Below are 12,946 nucleotides of genomic sequence, written 5' to 3' on the forward strand. Positions count from 1 at the left end.
GTGGAAAGCTCTTAGAGACTTACCCAGAAAGACTCACAGCTGTTATTGCTGCCAAAGTTGTGCCTACAAAATATTGACTCAGGGGTGTGAATACTTATATAAATGAGACATTTCTGTATTACTGCAGACATTTCTAAAAACATGTTTTCACTTTGTCGTTATGGGGTATTGTGTGTAGATGGGTGAGAAAAAAATAATAATCCATTATGAATTCTGGCTGTAACAACAAAATGTGGAATAAGTCAAGGGGTATGAATACTTTCTGAAGGATCTGTACATAAATATGGATTTATTGTTTTAAGGCTTTTCATCTGTTAACCCACTACCCAGTATTACTCACCTGTGAAAAAGATGACATACAGAGAGAGTGTAGTGTAGGTATCGTATTGATCAAATGAAGAACTAGGAGCACGGCGACGCAATCAAGGTAGAGGAAGGTGGAAGCAGAAGAGGAACTTGAATCGGATGGTGCTGGAAATGAAGATGAATGGACTTTTGTCCATAGAATGGGAAAGGAAACGTCTAGTGTTAATAATACCCCTTCATATCTGGTAGGAGTACGTTTTCTGGGAATATTGGGGCCCGACTTGATGAATCCGTTGGAAATATCCAAAATGGTGGAGAAAACTTTGGGTAAAGTAAAGTCGGTGAAGATCACGAGGAGTGTTTTAATGTATTGTGCTTCTGCTGCTCAGAAAAATAGTATGGTGGGTCTCACTCGATTTGAAGATTATGCTGTGCAGTGCTTTGAGCTACGGAGAAGGGCACCTGTCAAGGGAGTAATTTCTGGAGTTGACATTGATATACTGAAGAATATTTCTAGAGTGGTCGATGAATCGTTTGGTTAACGGCAGGAAAGAGAAGAGTTTGTCTGTTCTTATGTTGTTTGATATGGAGTCCCTCCCGACCCGAGTGCAGATGGGATATGTGTACTATCTTGTCAGAGCTTTTGTATCCAGGCCTTTGCAGTGTCAGCACTGTAACATGTTTAGACATATAGAAAGTGTCTGCAGAGGCAAGAAGCCAAGATGTGGTTGTGGGACGTGTGGGAAAGATCACTTTGAAGGAGATCCCGACTGTGTAGCATAAGAGAATGGCCAAGGAGCAAAAGGTTGTAACTGTGGTGGAGAACATGAGGTGACATTCTTGGAATGCCCGAGTAGGGTGAAGGAGAATGAGGTTGCTAAAATCAGGGCAGTGGTGAGTCTCCTATGCAGAGGCTGTCAAAAGGATAGAACGAGTGAGTATCTCTGAAGGTCCGGTGAATCACCAGTGGACCCAGCAATTGCTCATGTGAAGAAAGTGGACTCTGTCTTTTATAGTAATGGTGGTAAATGGCACTGCGCAAGTGGAAAAGAAGTGAAGAAAGATAGACATGACAGAGTCCACATGGTTTCTGCGGCTGAAATATTTCTGGGATTAAAAGATTTCACATCTGAAGAGCTACACGGAGTACTATCTCGTGCGGTCCCACCCTCTCAAGCCCTAAAGACTGAGCAGGGTAGTTGAGCTCTCTGGCTACTTATTTTTTGTTAATTATTTTATGTAGTTTGTGTAGATTAATGTTATTTTTCCCTGCCCTTAATGGAATTACTATTTGGTTAAACGTTCACCCTCGTCCAGTTGGTGGCCACAATACGCCATTAAAAGATGTAGTCCGCCATAAAGCCCCAACGAAGAAGAAGTAGGTATCGTATTTGAAAATAGAACCGTACACTTGCGCCACCACCTCTCCCACATACGCCAATCAAAAGAGCAGTACTCCACCTATGGCAAGCCCTCCAGGAATCCCAACCATGCTTCACCGCCCCTAACCAAAAATACCACGCCCTCCCTCATTTCTAACATGGCGGTCACTTGTGGACTGTACCAAAGATTATGGATATACTGACAAGATACGTCTCTCCACACTAACAATGGGAGTCGTTGTCCACAACGCGGCATGGCAGGCTGTCTGCCTATAATTTCTTTGGATTGGTGGATACATCTCCTTATTGTAATCTGCTTTGAATATTCGATTGGATTCGAGTGGGTATGCTATGCTACTAGCCTCATGACATGAATATGCATAGCCATCTCGAGACAACTCCGAAATAAAGTGTTTTTTTGTCAAAGTCGCCGGGCTGTTACGTGTCCTACTTATATCAGTGCACTCATAACAACTTAAGCATTACGAAACTGCTATTCGATCAAATAAACCTCACTTAGCAAATAAGCCATTCATTTGTTTGACCAAATGTGACACTCATTGACCTCTACAAAACCTCCTTGCTTGGTGGGCGAAAAACGCCACCTGCAGGAGGGAGACAGATTTTCTGCCGAGTTGGTTCTCGCTTCCTCTCTGTACACTTGATATTTGAGAGAAATTTGAGCTTTAAACAGTGTGACGAGATACAGACCGTGTTGCAACCTGTACGTGAGTATGATAGATATGCAGATATATGGTGCATTAATAGTGCTTAGGGTGCCAGTTATCGCAGGCTGTTCTTGACATCGAGAAGAAGACGAACCTTGACGTTGGGTTGCAGATATGGAAATGTTAGCTAGGTTAACTCGTACTATTCGCTAGTTAGCAATGAGTGAGAAACAGTGCATAAGTAAGACGACATTGAGACTTGTTTTTGTCACAACATTGATTGTGCGAAGTTTAGCTTATTGCATGCTTTTCCACTGCAGAATCTGCGGTCACTACGATGGACTCCCAGTTAGCTAGTAAGCTAACTAGCTAGCATGTGAAACGATTATCTCCATATGCACACAAGGAAGTCACTATAAAAACATCTTGTGGGCTGTCGCTCCTCGCCTCTCTCCCGTCTAATAGTACAGGGAAAATCTGTGTAAATTAATCCAAGGATAAGCATACGCGGAAAGTGATTACATTAAATATTGTGTAAGTCGGCCAGCCAGGTGGATTTAGCGATAGACAGGCATGGGCCAAATTTAGTTGTGTTTCTGACGTAGGATGTTGTTGTGACTGGGCTATATTAGTACAAATGACATGTGTTTCCGTATGTGTACTTTAGCTTGCCCCAGTTGCTTATTGGAGTGCATTCTTACACCATGCGTACAGGTACAGATAATGATCATACAAGTTGGGTGTGGTTCCTGTACTACATGTGTCTCTTGTGTGTCTCTTTCCCTCTGTATGTATGTCTATTTGTTTCCCTTTGTCTGTCCTCTCTCACGCTCTCTCTCTCTCTCTCTCTCTCTGGGTGTCTGTCTGTCTGGCTCTCTTTTTCTCTCTCTGCTGGTAACTTTGGGCACAGTGTTGTGTAGTGTGAGCCAATAGAGCCTGCTGACTGTTGTTTTTGTATAAAAGAGGACGAAAGATGCTTATAGTGGTGGCTTGTTGTCAGGAGCTTTAGGGCTTCAGACTAACAATGTTTTCAACAGCACTATTGTATTCTCCTCATGTAGCCCACTGACCAACTAACATATAGTCTACTGACCAACAGCCAATGTATAATATCACTGCTGAATGAATGCCATATGTCATACAAATGCCATAATTATTTACTCTTCCCTTTTATTTATCTCTTCCCTACCAAGATCTACCCAGACATTTGTGTAATGAGGACGACATCCTCAACACAACTTTGACTACAGCATCTAGCCTCCAAAACTGCAGCTCCCAGCGTGCCCTGCTGTGAGTCCCTGTGGGCGTGCGTGGTCCTCCCCTCAGACTGGCAGAGCAGGCAGGCATAGCGGCACCGGCAGGGGGCCAGTGGGTGACGCTTTCCTCCAGCCTAAGTTGGGGTTCGAGGGTTCATCGAGAAGATAAAGAGGGGTATCGAGACGACATCAAGAGAGTATCGAGGGGAGATCAAGAGGGCGAAGTCTCTGCCTCGTCAGGTGTGTGTGTGGCTCGGAGCATGGTGAGAGGCTGCGCTGGTTGCCATGGAGCTACAGGATAAGAAGCAGGTGAGTTGCCTAGCGCCAAACGACGTCAGCTGGATCCCTGGAGTGGTGCTAAACAGGGAGGCTCCTTGGGACGTATGTGTATCTCTGTGTGTGTGTGTACGTGCCTTTGTGTGTGTACGCGCTTGTGTGGGCTGACTGATCCCCGCAAACTGCCTTCTAGCTGCTCCTTCAAGGTTTTTGATGTTGGTCAAGAAATGTAGGCTATTCATGACACACATTGAAATGTATGTTTTTGGTCTGGTGTTACAAAAGACTGTACTGTCAACTCATTATCATGAGCTTGTACTTTAAAAGCAGTGAGCTGAATGTTTATAAGTTGACAAGTGTCAGAAACCACGCCGTCCATTCATTCTCACCTTCCTCATTCTCACCCTCCTCCCTTTCTATTTCCGGCGTGTGCTATCAGTCATCGTCAGGGTCAGTAATGCTTGTTAAACATAGAAGTGTAGGAGCAGATGCATTTCACAATGAGCTACTGGGTCAACAACAGCCAGGCGTAGGATAGGGTAGGGAATGGAAAACTGCCAGCCAGTGCTCTTATTCAACAGGTTCAAAGTAGAGCACCTCTCTCCACCTCTATCTCTCTGGTCCCACATACAGTATGTGCTATGGATTATGTAATTATTAGCTCTTTTTTTTACATTGCTCAAGGAGAGGAGACGCACATGGATGTTCTAGAGACTCTGGAGGTAGAGTAGAATCTTAAGTGCTTTTACTGTTTTGCTTTAGGCCTATGCCTTTTGACTATGCTGAAATTAATGGGACATTGATGATGTCTTGTATTGTAGTTTGAAATGGGGGGGAGGGGGATTATTGGAGAGGGTCTTCTGCGTGGGGAGCGACCAATGGGTGGGTTTTCCTGTGGATCATGCTTTTTATTTTACATCCATGGGCTTATCAACACTAAGTTACATTTGAGAAAAACAATTGCAACACTAGTTATTCTCTCGTGGAAGTTGAAAGGCCTTAATATTCCTATCAAGTGTTCCAGCTGTCTTGATATTCTAGCAAGAAACCAGAAGGACCCACATAGAATAGTGAACCATTTGTACAAACTGGCTGTTTTTAACAGCCCCAAACAAAACTAAAGGTGTGATCATAATGATGCATAAGAAACTCAATCACCATTCTTGGTAAAGGTGAAGACCCAAGAAGGCAGAATCACTTTCCTTAAATTTATCCGTAATGGAAAGAAAATTGTGTTTATTAATGTGTATGCTCCAAATTCATATTATCCTATGTTTTTTGATTCTCTGAACTGCATATTGTTAGAATTAACTGAATTCCATCTGGTTATTGGGAAATAAATTAATGCCATTCTGGACATGCAGGACAAATCTGATAAGGTCAACTACAATCCACAGGCAACCAAAGCTCTCCAACATATACTTTCTGATTACAACCTCATTGATGCCTGGCTAGCGCATAACCCTAATGCAAAAGATTACACTTTCTATTCAAACAGGCACAAAATATTCTCCCGAATCGATTTCTCATGATCTAATGTGACATATGAGCCTATCTGATCGCCATGCGTATTACTGCCAGACACGCATTTCAGAACCTCCTAAAAGAGCCACAGGATGGTTTCCTTACTTCAAAATCATACTTTCTGTGAACAATTTGAAACTGAATTGAATTAATTCATAATGATTAACAAAAATTCAGTCTGATCCTTAGATTTTATGGGATGCCATTAAATGTTTTATTAAAAACAATGCAACTGCATTTGCATCTGGGCTGAATAAATCACAATTAAAGAAGGTATCAGAATTGGAAAAGTTGTTAACGACGTTAGCGCGTTCTCAACAAACACTTTTATTCTGACCAGGTAGCGACTACACTCTTCAAAGTCAAGACAGAACAAAATCTATTTATAAGAAAGAGCAGAGTTTGCCATCCATCGAATTAGACTCAACCATTACTTCCATGGTAATGGACACAGTCGTCTACTGGCTAACAAGCTTCGCAGTAAGGCTCAATTAGCGGATATTACAACTATTGAATCTGAATTGGTTGAATTACTATCAGAACCCAAATTAATCAACCATAGATTCTCCTGTTTCTATAAAGAATTGTACACCTTTGATTGTAAATCCACAACAAGCCAGATTGAGTCCTTTTAAAAAGATATAAGAACTCCTCTCAACTGGAAGCCGGACCATGTGTATGGCGTTGTGTGGGCGAGTGGTTTGCTGATGTCAACGTTGTGAAAAGAGTGCCACATGGTGGCGGTGGGGTTATGGTATGGGCAGGCATAAGCTACGGACAACGAACACAATTGCATTTTATCGATGGCAATTTGAATGCACAGAAATACTGTGACGAGATTCTGAGGCCCATTTTTTTAAAGGTATCTGTGACCAACAGATGCATATCTGTATTCCCAGTCATGTGAAATCATTTGATAAGGGCCTAATGAATTTATTTCAATTGACTGATTTCATTTTACATTTACATTTTAGTCATTTAGCAGACGCTCTTATCCAGAGCGACTTACAGTTAGTGAGTGCATACATTTTTCATACTGGGGAACGAACCCACAACCCTGGCGTTGCAAGCGCCATGCTCTACCAACTGAGCTACAGGGGACCTGAATTTCCTCATATGAACTGTAACTCAGTAAAATCTTTTAAATTGTTGTATGTTGCGTTTTATATTTTTGTTCAGTATATATGTCAAGATAAGCAAGCCCGGATAACATTTACGAACTTGCAAAGCGGGAAAGATGTAGGAGGACTAGCCGTACCAAACGTTAAATTGTATTTCCAGGCACTAGCGTTTCATCCCATCCTAAATTGGTTTAGACATATTTCTTCTGCCCCCTGTTTGAGTATAGCGAGAAATATGGTGTCGCCTATTGCCCTGGAAGAGGTGGTCTTCACTGATATATCCTTTAAACAATGTAAACTATGCTTTGGTCCTATTATTGCTCACACAATCTCTATTTGGCGCAAATTTGGAAAACAATGTAACTGGGAATCAAAATGGCATGCCCATACTCAAATATTTCACATTATACAACGGGTGGTTTGGAATTCCCATTGTTAGTGCCTCTCCTGCCCATGATATATGAGACAACATACTCATGGCGACGTTCATATAAAGTGGCATTGTTTATGTCGTTACCTAGCAAAGCGCTACCACTACTACTTTTACAACTACTAACCGTAGCACCTGTAACTCATCATGGATGATTTTAATAATCACTGATCTGGCTTTCAAGTCTTTTTTTGTTACAAATTTAACCAGAACCATGCACAATACACATCCACTAAATGACCAACTTCTGGTAGAAGGCTGGTTAAATTTGTAACAAAAAGGGCATTTTCATAGACAGACTTGAAAGCCAGATCAGTGATTATTGCAAAAAAGCAGGTTAAACTATTTTGATAAAATAATTACTTTTATTACTGGGTCTCATGGTTGTGGAAGGCTTATATTTAGCTTAGGTATAATCTTACAAGCCCTGAATTCATTAGATTATTCCTGACTGTTTGAAATGCTGTGTATTAAACTTTAATTGTGCAACAAAGCTTATTTAGAGAGAACTTTCAAAAAAATCTCTCTATATACAGTGGGGAGAACAAGTATTTGATACACTGCCGATTTTGCAGGTTTTCCTACTTACAAAGCATGTAGAGGTCTGTAGTTTTTATCATAGGTACACTTCAACTGTGAGAGACGGAATCTAAAACAAAAATCCAGAAAATCACATTGTATGATTTTAAGTAATTAATTTGCATTTTATTGCATGACATAAGTATTTGATACATCAGAAAAGCAGAACTTAATATTTGATACAGAAACCTTTGTTTGCAATTACAGAGATCATACGTTTCCTGTAGGTCTTGACCAGGTTTGCACACACTACAGCAGGGATTTTGGCCCACTCCTCCATACAGACCTTCTCCAGATCCTTCAGGTTTCGCGGCTGTCACTGGGCATGGGCAATACGGACTTTCAGCTCCCTCCAAAGATTTTCTATTGGGTTCAGGTCTGGAGACTGGCTAGGCCACTCCAGGACCTTGAGATGCTTCTTACGGAGCCACTCCTTAGTTGCCCTGGCTGTGTGTTTCGGGTTGTTGTCATGCTGGAAGACCCAGCCACGACCCATCTTCAATGCTCTTACTGAGGGAAGGAGGTTGTTGGCCAAGATCTCACGATACATGGCCCCATCCATCCTCCCCTCAATACGGTGCAGTCGTCCTGTCCCCTTTGCAGAAAAGCATCCCCAAAGAATGATGTTTCCACCTCCATGCTTCACGGTTGGGATGGTGTTCTTGGGGTTGTACTCATCCTTCTTCTTCCTCCAAACACGGCAAGTGGATTTTAGACCAAAAAGCTCTATTTTTGTCTCATCAGACCACATGACCTCCTCCCATTCCTCCTCTGGATCATCCAGATGGTCATTGGCAAACTTCAGACGGGCCTGGACATGCGCTGGCTTGAGCAGGGGGACCTTGCGTTCGCTGCAGGATTTTAATCCATGACGGCGTAGTGTGTTACTAATGGTTTTCTTTGAGACTGTGGTCCCAGCTCTCTTCAGGTCATTGACCAGGTCCTACCGTGTAGTTCTGGGCTGATCCCTCACCTTCCACATGATCATTGATGCCCTACGAGGTGAGATCTTGCATGGAGCCCCAGACCGAGGGTGATTGACCGTCATCTTGAACTTCTTCAATTTTCTAATAATTGCGCCAACAGTTGTTGCCTTCTCACCAAGCTGCTTGCCTATTGTCCTGTAGCCCATCCCAGCCTTGTGCAGGTCTACAATTGTATTCCTGATGTCCTTACACAGCTCTCTGGTCTTGGCCATTGTGGAGAGGTTGGAGTCTGTTTGATTGAGTGTGTGGACAGGTGTCTTTTATATAGGTAACGAGTTCAAACAGGTGCAGTTAATACAGGTAATGAGTGGAGAACAGGATGGCTTCTTAAATAAAAACTAACAGGTCTGTGAGAGCCAGAATTCAAACCTGGTTGGTGGGTGATCAAATACTTATGTCATGCAATAAAATGCAAATTAATCATTAAAAAATCATACAATGTGATTTTCTGGATTTTTGTTTTATATTCCGTCTCTCACAGATGAAGTGTACCTATGATAAAAATTACAGACCTCTACATGCTTTGTAAGTAGGAAAACCTGCAAAATCGGCAGTGTATCAAATACTTGTTCTCCCCACTGTATATACACTACCAGTCAAAAGTTTGGACACACCTACTCATTCAAGGGTTTTTCTTTATTTTGACTTTTTTACATTGTAGAATAATTGTGAAGACATCAAAACTATGAAATAACACACATGGAATCATGTAGTAACCAAAAAAGTGTATTTGAGATTCTTCAAATAGCCACCCTTTGCCTTGATGACAGTTTTGCACACTCTTGGCATTCTCTCAACCAGCTTCAACTGGAATGCTTTTCCAACGGTCTTGAAGGAGATCCCACATATGCTGAGCACTTGTTGGCTGCTTTTCCTTCACTCTGCGGTCCGACTCATCCCAAACCATCTCAATTGCGTTGAGGTCTGGGGATTGTGGAGGCCAGGTCATCTGATGCAGCACTCCATCACTCTCCTTCTTGGTAAAATAGCCCTTACACAGCCTGGAGGTGTGTTGGTTCATTGTCCTGTTGATAAACAAATGATAGTCCCACTAAGCCCAAACCAGATGGGATGGCGTATCGCTGCAGAATGCTGTGGTAGCCATGCTGGTTGAGTGTGCCTTGAATTCTAAATAAATCACAGACAGTGTCACCAGCAAAGCACCCCAACACCATAACATCTCCTCCTCCATGCTTTACGGTGGGAAATACACATGCGGAGATCGTCCATTCACCCACACCGCGTCTCACAAAGACACGGCGGTTGGAACCAATACTCTCCAATTTGGACTCCAGACCAAAGGACACATTTCCACCGGTCTAATGTCCATTGCTCGTGTTTCTTGTCACAAGCAAGTCTCTTCTTCTTATTGGTATCCTTTAGTAGTGGTTTCTTTGCAGCAATTCGACCATGAAGGCCTGATTCACACAGTCTCCTCTGAGTAGTTGATGTTGAGATGTCCGTTACTTGAACTCTGTGAAGCATTTATTTGTGAGGCTGGTAACTCTAATGAACTTTTCCTCTGGTTAACGCCATTCCTGTGGCGGTCCTCATGAGAGCCAGTTTCATCATAGCGCTTGATGGTTTATGTGACTGCACTTGAAGAAACGTTCAAAGTTCTTGAAATGTTCCGTATTGACTGACCTTCATATCTTAAAGTAATGATGGACTGTCGTTTCTCTTTGCTTATTTGAGATACGCTTCAATGCACAAAAATTTGTTGCATAAACACATTCATTTTCCATTCTAAACTAGAATCTGCTGCTGATGGAGCTCATGAGCTGGGACTTTCTGAACTGGTGTGTGTGTGTGTGTGTACCCTTTTATTTTATCCTCGTGGGGACCTGAAGTCCCCAAATTTCCCCACAAGGATATTCAAACAAGGAACATTATCCCTCGTGGGGACATTTCCCACATCCCCATGAGGACAAAGGCTATTTTAAAGCTGCAATATGTAACTTTTTGGGTGACCTGACCAAATTCACAATAAAATGTGAGTTATAGATTTGTCATTCTCATTGAATGCAAATATAAGAAGCAGTAGATCTGTCCTATGTGTGCTATTTCTATGTTTCCAGTTCTTACTTTTCGTTTTTGCGTCTTTTGGTTTTGTACACCCGCTTTAAACAGCTAAAAATACAATATTTTTTGTTATTGAAAATATATTTCACATCCATTTAGATGGTACAATTATTCTCTACACTATACTTGCTTGAAATTAGGCGATCTATTCGAATTTTAGCAATCTTTAAGCTTAGGGTTAGGTTTTTTGAATGGAAATAAATGTTCCCCACGAGGATAGAAAAACAAGAGTCAAATTGTATTTATCACATGCTTCGTAAACAACAGGTGTAGACTAACAGTGAAATGCTTACTTCCCACCAATTCAGAGAGGAAAAAAAGAGAAATAATAGAACATTTGAAAAATAATAACACAAGGAATAAATACACAATGAGTAACGATAACTTGGCTATATACATGGATTAAATAACATTTTGTCTCATCAATCTACACACAATACCACATAATGACAAAGCGAAAACAGGTTTTAAGAAATGTTTGCAAATGTATTACAAATAAAAAACAGAAATACCTCATTTACAAGTATTCAGACCCTTTGCTATGAGACTAGAAATGGAGCTCAGGTGCATCCTGTTTCCATTGATCATCCTTGAGATGTTTCTACAACTTGATAGGAGTCCACCTGTGGTAAATTCAATTGATTGGACATGATTTGGAAAGGCACACACTTGTCTATATAAGGTCCCACAGTTGTCAGTGCATGTCAGAGCTAAAACCAAGCCATGAGGTCGAAGGAATTGTCCGTAAAACTCAGAGACAGGATTGTGCCGAGGCACAGATCTGGGAAAGGGTACCAAAAAATGTCTGCAGCATTGAAGGTCCCCAAGAACATAGTGGCCTCCATCATTCTTAAATGGAAGAAGTTTGGAACCAACAAGAGCTGGTCACCCGGCCAAACTGAGCCATCGGGGGAGAAGGGCCTTGGTCAGGGAGGTGACCAAGAACCCGAAGGTCACTCTGACAGAGCTCCAGAGTTCCTCTGTGGAGATGGGAGAACCTTCCAGAAGGACAACCATCTCTGCAGCACTCCACCAATCAGGCCTTTAGTAAAAGGCACATGACAGCCCGCTTGGAGTTGACAGCGCGCTGACTGTGAGAAACAAGATTCTCTGGTCTGACAAACCAAGATTGCACTCTTTGGCCTAAATGCCAAGCGTCACGTCTGGAGGAAACCTGCCACCATCCCTACCTTTATTTAACTAGGCAAGTCAGTTAAGAACAAATTCTTATTTACAATGACGGCCTACACCGGCCAAACCCGGACGACGCTGGGCCAATTGTGCGCCGCCCTATGGGACTCCCAATCACGGCCCGTTGTGATACAGCCTGGAATCGAACCAAGGGGTCTGTAGTGACGCCTCAAGCACTGAGATGCAGTGCCTTAGACCGCTGCCCCACTCAGGAGCCCTACGGTGAAGTGTGGTGGCAGCATCATGCTGTGGGGATGTTTTTCAGCGGCAGGGACTGGGAGACTAGTCAGGATCAAGAGAAAGATGAATGGAGAAAAGTACAGAGAGATCCTTGACGAAAACCTGCTCCAGAGTGCTCAGGACCTCAGACTGGGGCGAAGGTTCACCTTCTAACAGGACAACGACCCTAAGCACATAGCCAAGACAATGCAGGAGTGGCTTCAGGACAAGTCTCTGAATGTCCTTGAGTGGCCCAGCCAGAGCCCGTACTTGAACCCGATCGAACATCTCTGGAGAGACCTGAAAATGGCTGTGCAGCGTTGCTCCCCATCCAACCTGACAGAGCTTGAGAGGATCTGCAGAGAAGAAATGGAGAAACTCCCCATATACAGTCATGTATTTGTGTCATTCTCAAAACTTTTGACCACATTTTCACAAAGTCTGCTGCCTCAGTTTTGATGATGGCAATTTGCATATACTCCAGAATGTCATGAAGAGTGATCAGATGAATTGCAATTAATTGCAAAGTCCCTCTTTGCCACATCATGTCAGTGATTCTCTCGTTAATACAGGTGAGTGTTGACGAGGACAAGGCTGGATATCACTCTGTCATGCTAATTGAGTTAGAATAACAGACTGGAAGCTTTAAAAGGAGGGTGGTGCTTGAAATCGTTGTTCTTCCTCTGTTAACCATGGTTACCTTCAAGGAAACACGTGCAGTCATCATTGCTTTGCACAAAAAGGGCTTCACAGGCAAGGATATTGCTGCTAGTAAGATTTCACCTAAATCAACCATTTATCGGATCATCAAGAACTTCAAGGAGAGAGGTTCAATTGTTGTGAAGGCGGCGTCAGGGCGCCCAAGAAAGTCCAGCAAGCGCCAGGACCGTCTCCTAAAGTTGATTCAGCTGCGGGATCGGGGCACC

The 12,946-nt window shown here is 42.6% G+C and overlaps 1 protein-coding gene across 6 annotated transcripts in view; it reads left to right on the forward strand.

The window, feature by feature from the left end:
• The first annotated feature begins 1,790 nt into the window (after positions 1–1,790).
• Positions 1,791–12,946, forward strand: part of LOC121547394 (transmembrane protein 94) — a 43,209-nt gene continuing 32,053 nt past the window's right edge. For 2 of the 6 annotated variants that reach the window (XM_041858659.2, XM_045209873.1), the window contains exons 1-2: positions 2,297–2,412; positions 3,550–3,921. In XM_041858659.2, coding sequence (XP_041714593.2) covers positions 3,898–3,921 — 24 coding nt within the window. In that variant the 5' untranslated portion in view covers positions 2,297–2,412; positions 3,550–3,897. Of the gene's footprint in view, positions 2,033–2,296; positions 2,417–3,023; positions 3,071–3,549; positions 3,922–12,946 lie in introns of those variants that run through there. The other 4 variants (XM_045209870.1, XM_045209871.1, XM_045209872.1 and 1 more) reach the window with 4 other exon arrangements.

Source organism: Coregonus clupeaformis, chromosome 31 (assembly GCF_020615455.1).
Source record: "Coregonus clupeaformis isolate EN_2021a chromosome 31, ASM2061545v1, whole genome shotgun sequence".
Taxonomy (NCBI): Eukaryota; Metazoa; Chordata; class Actinopteri; order Salmoniformes; family Salmonidae; genus Coregonus; species Coregonus clupeaformis.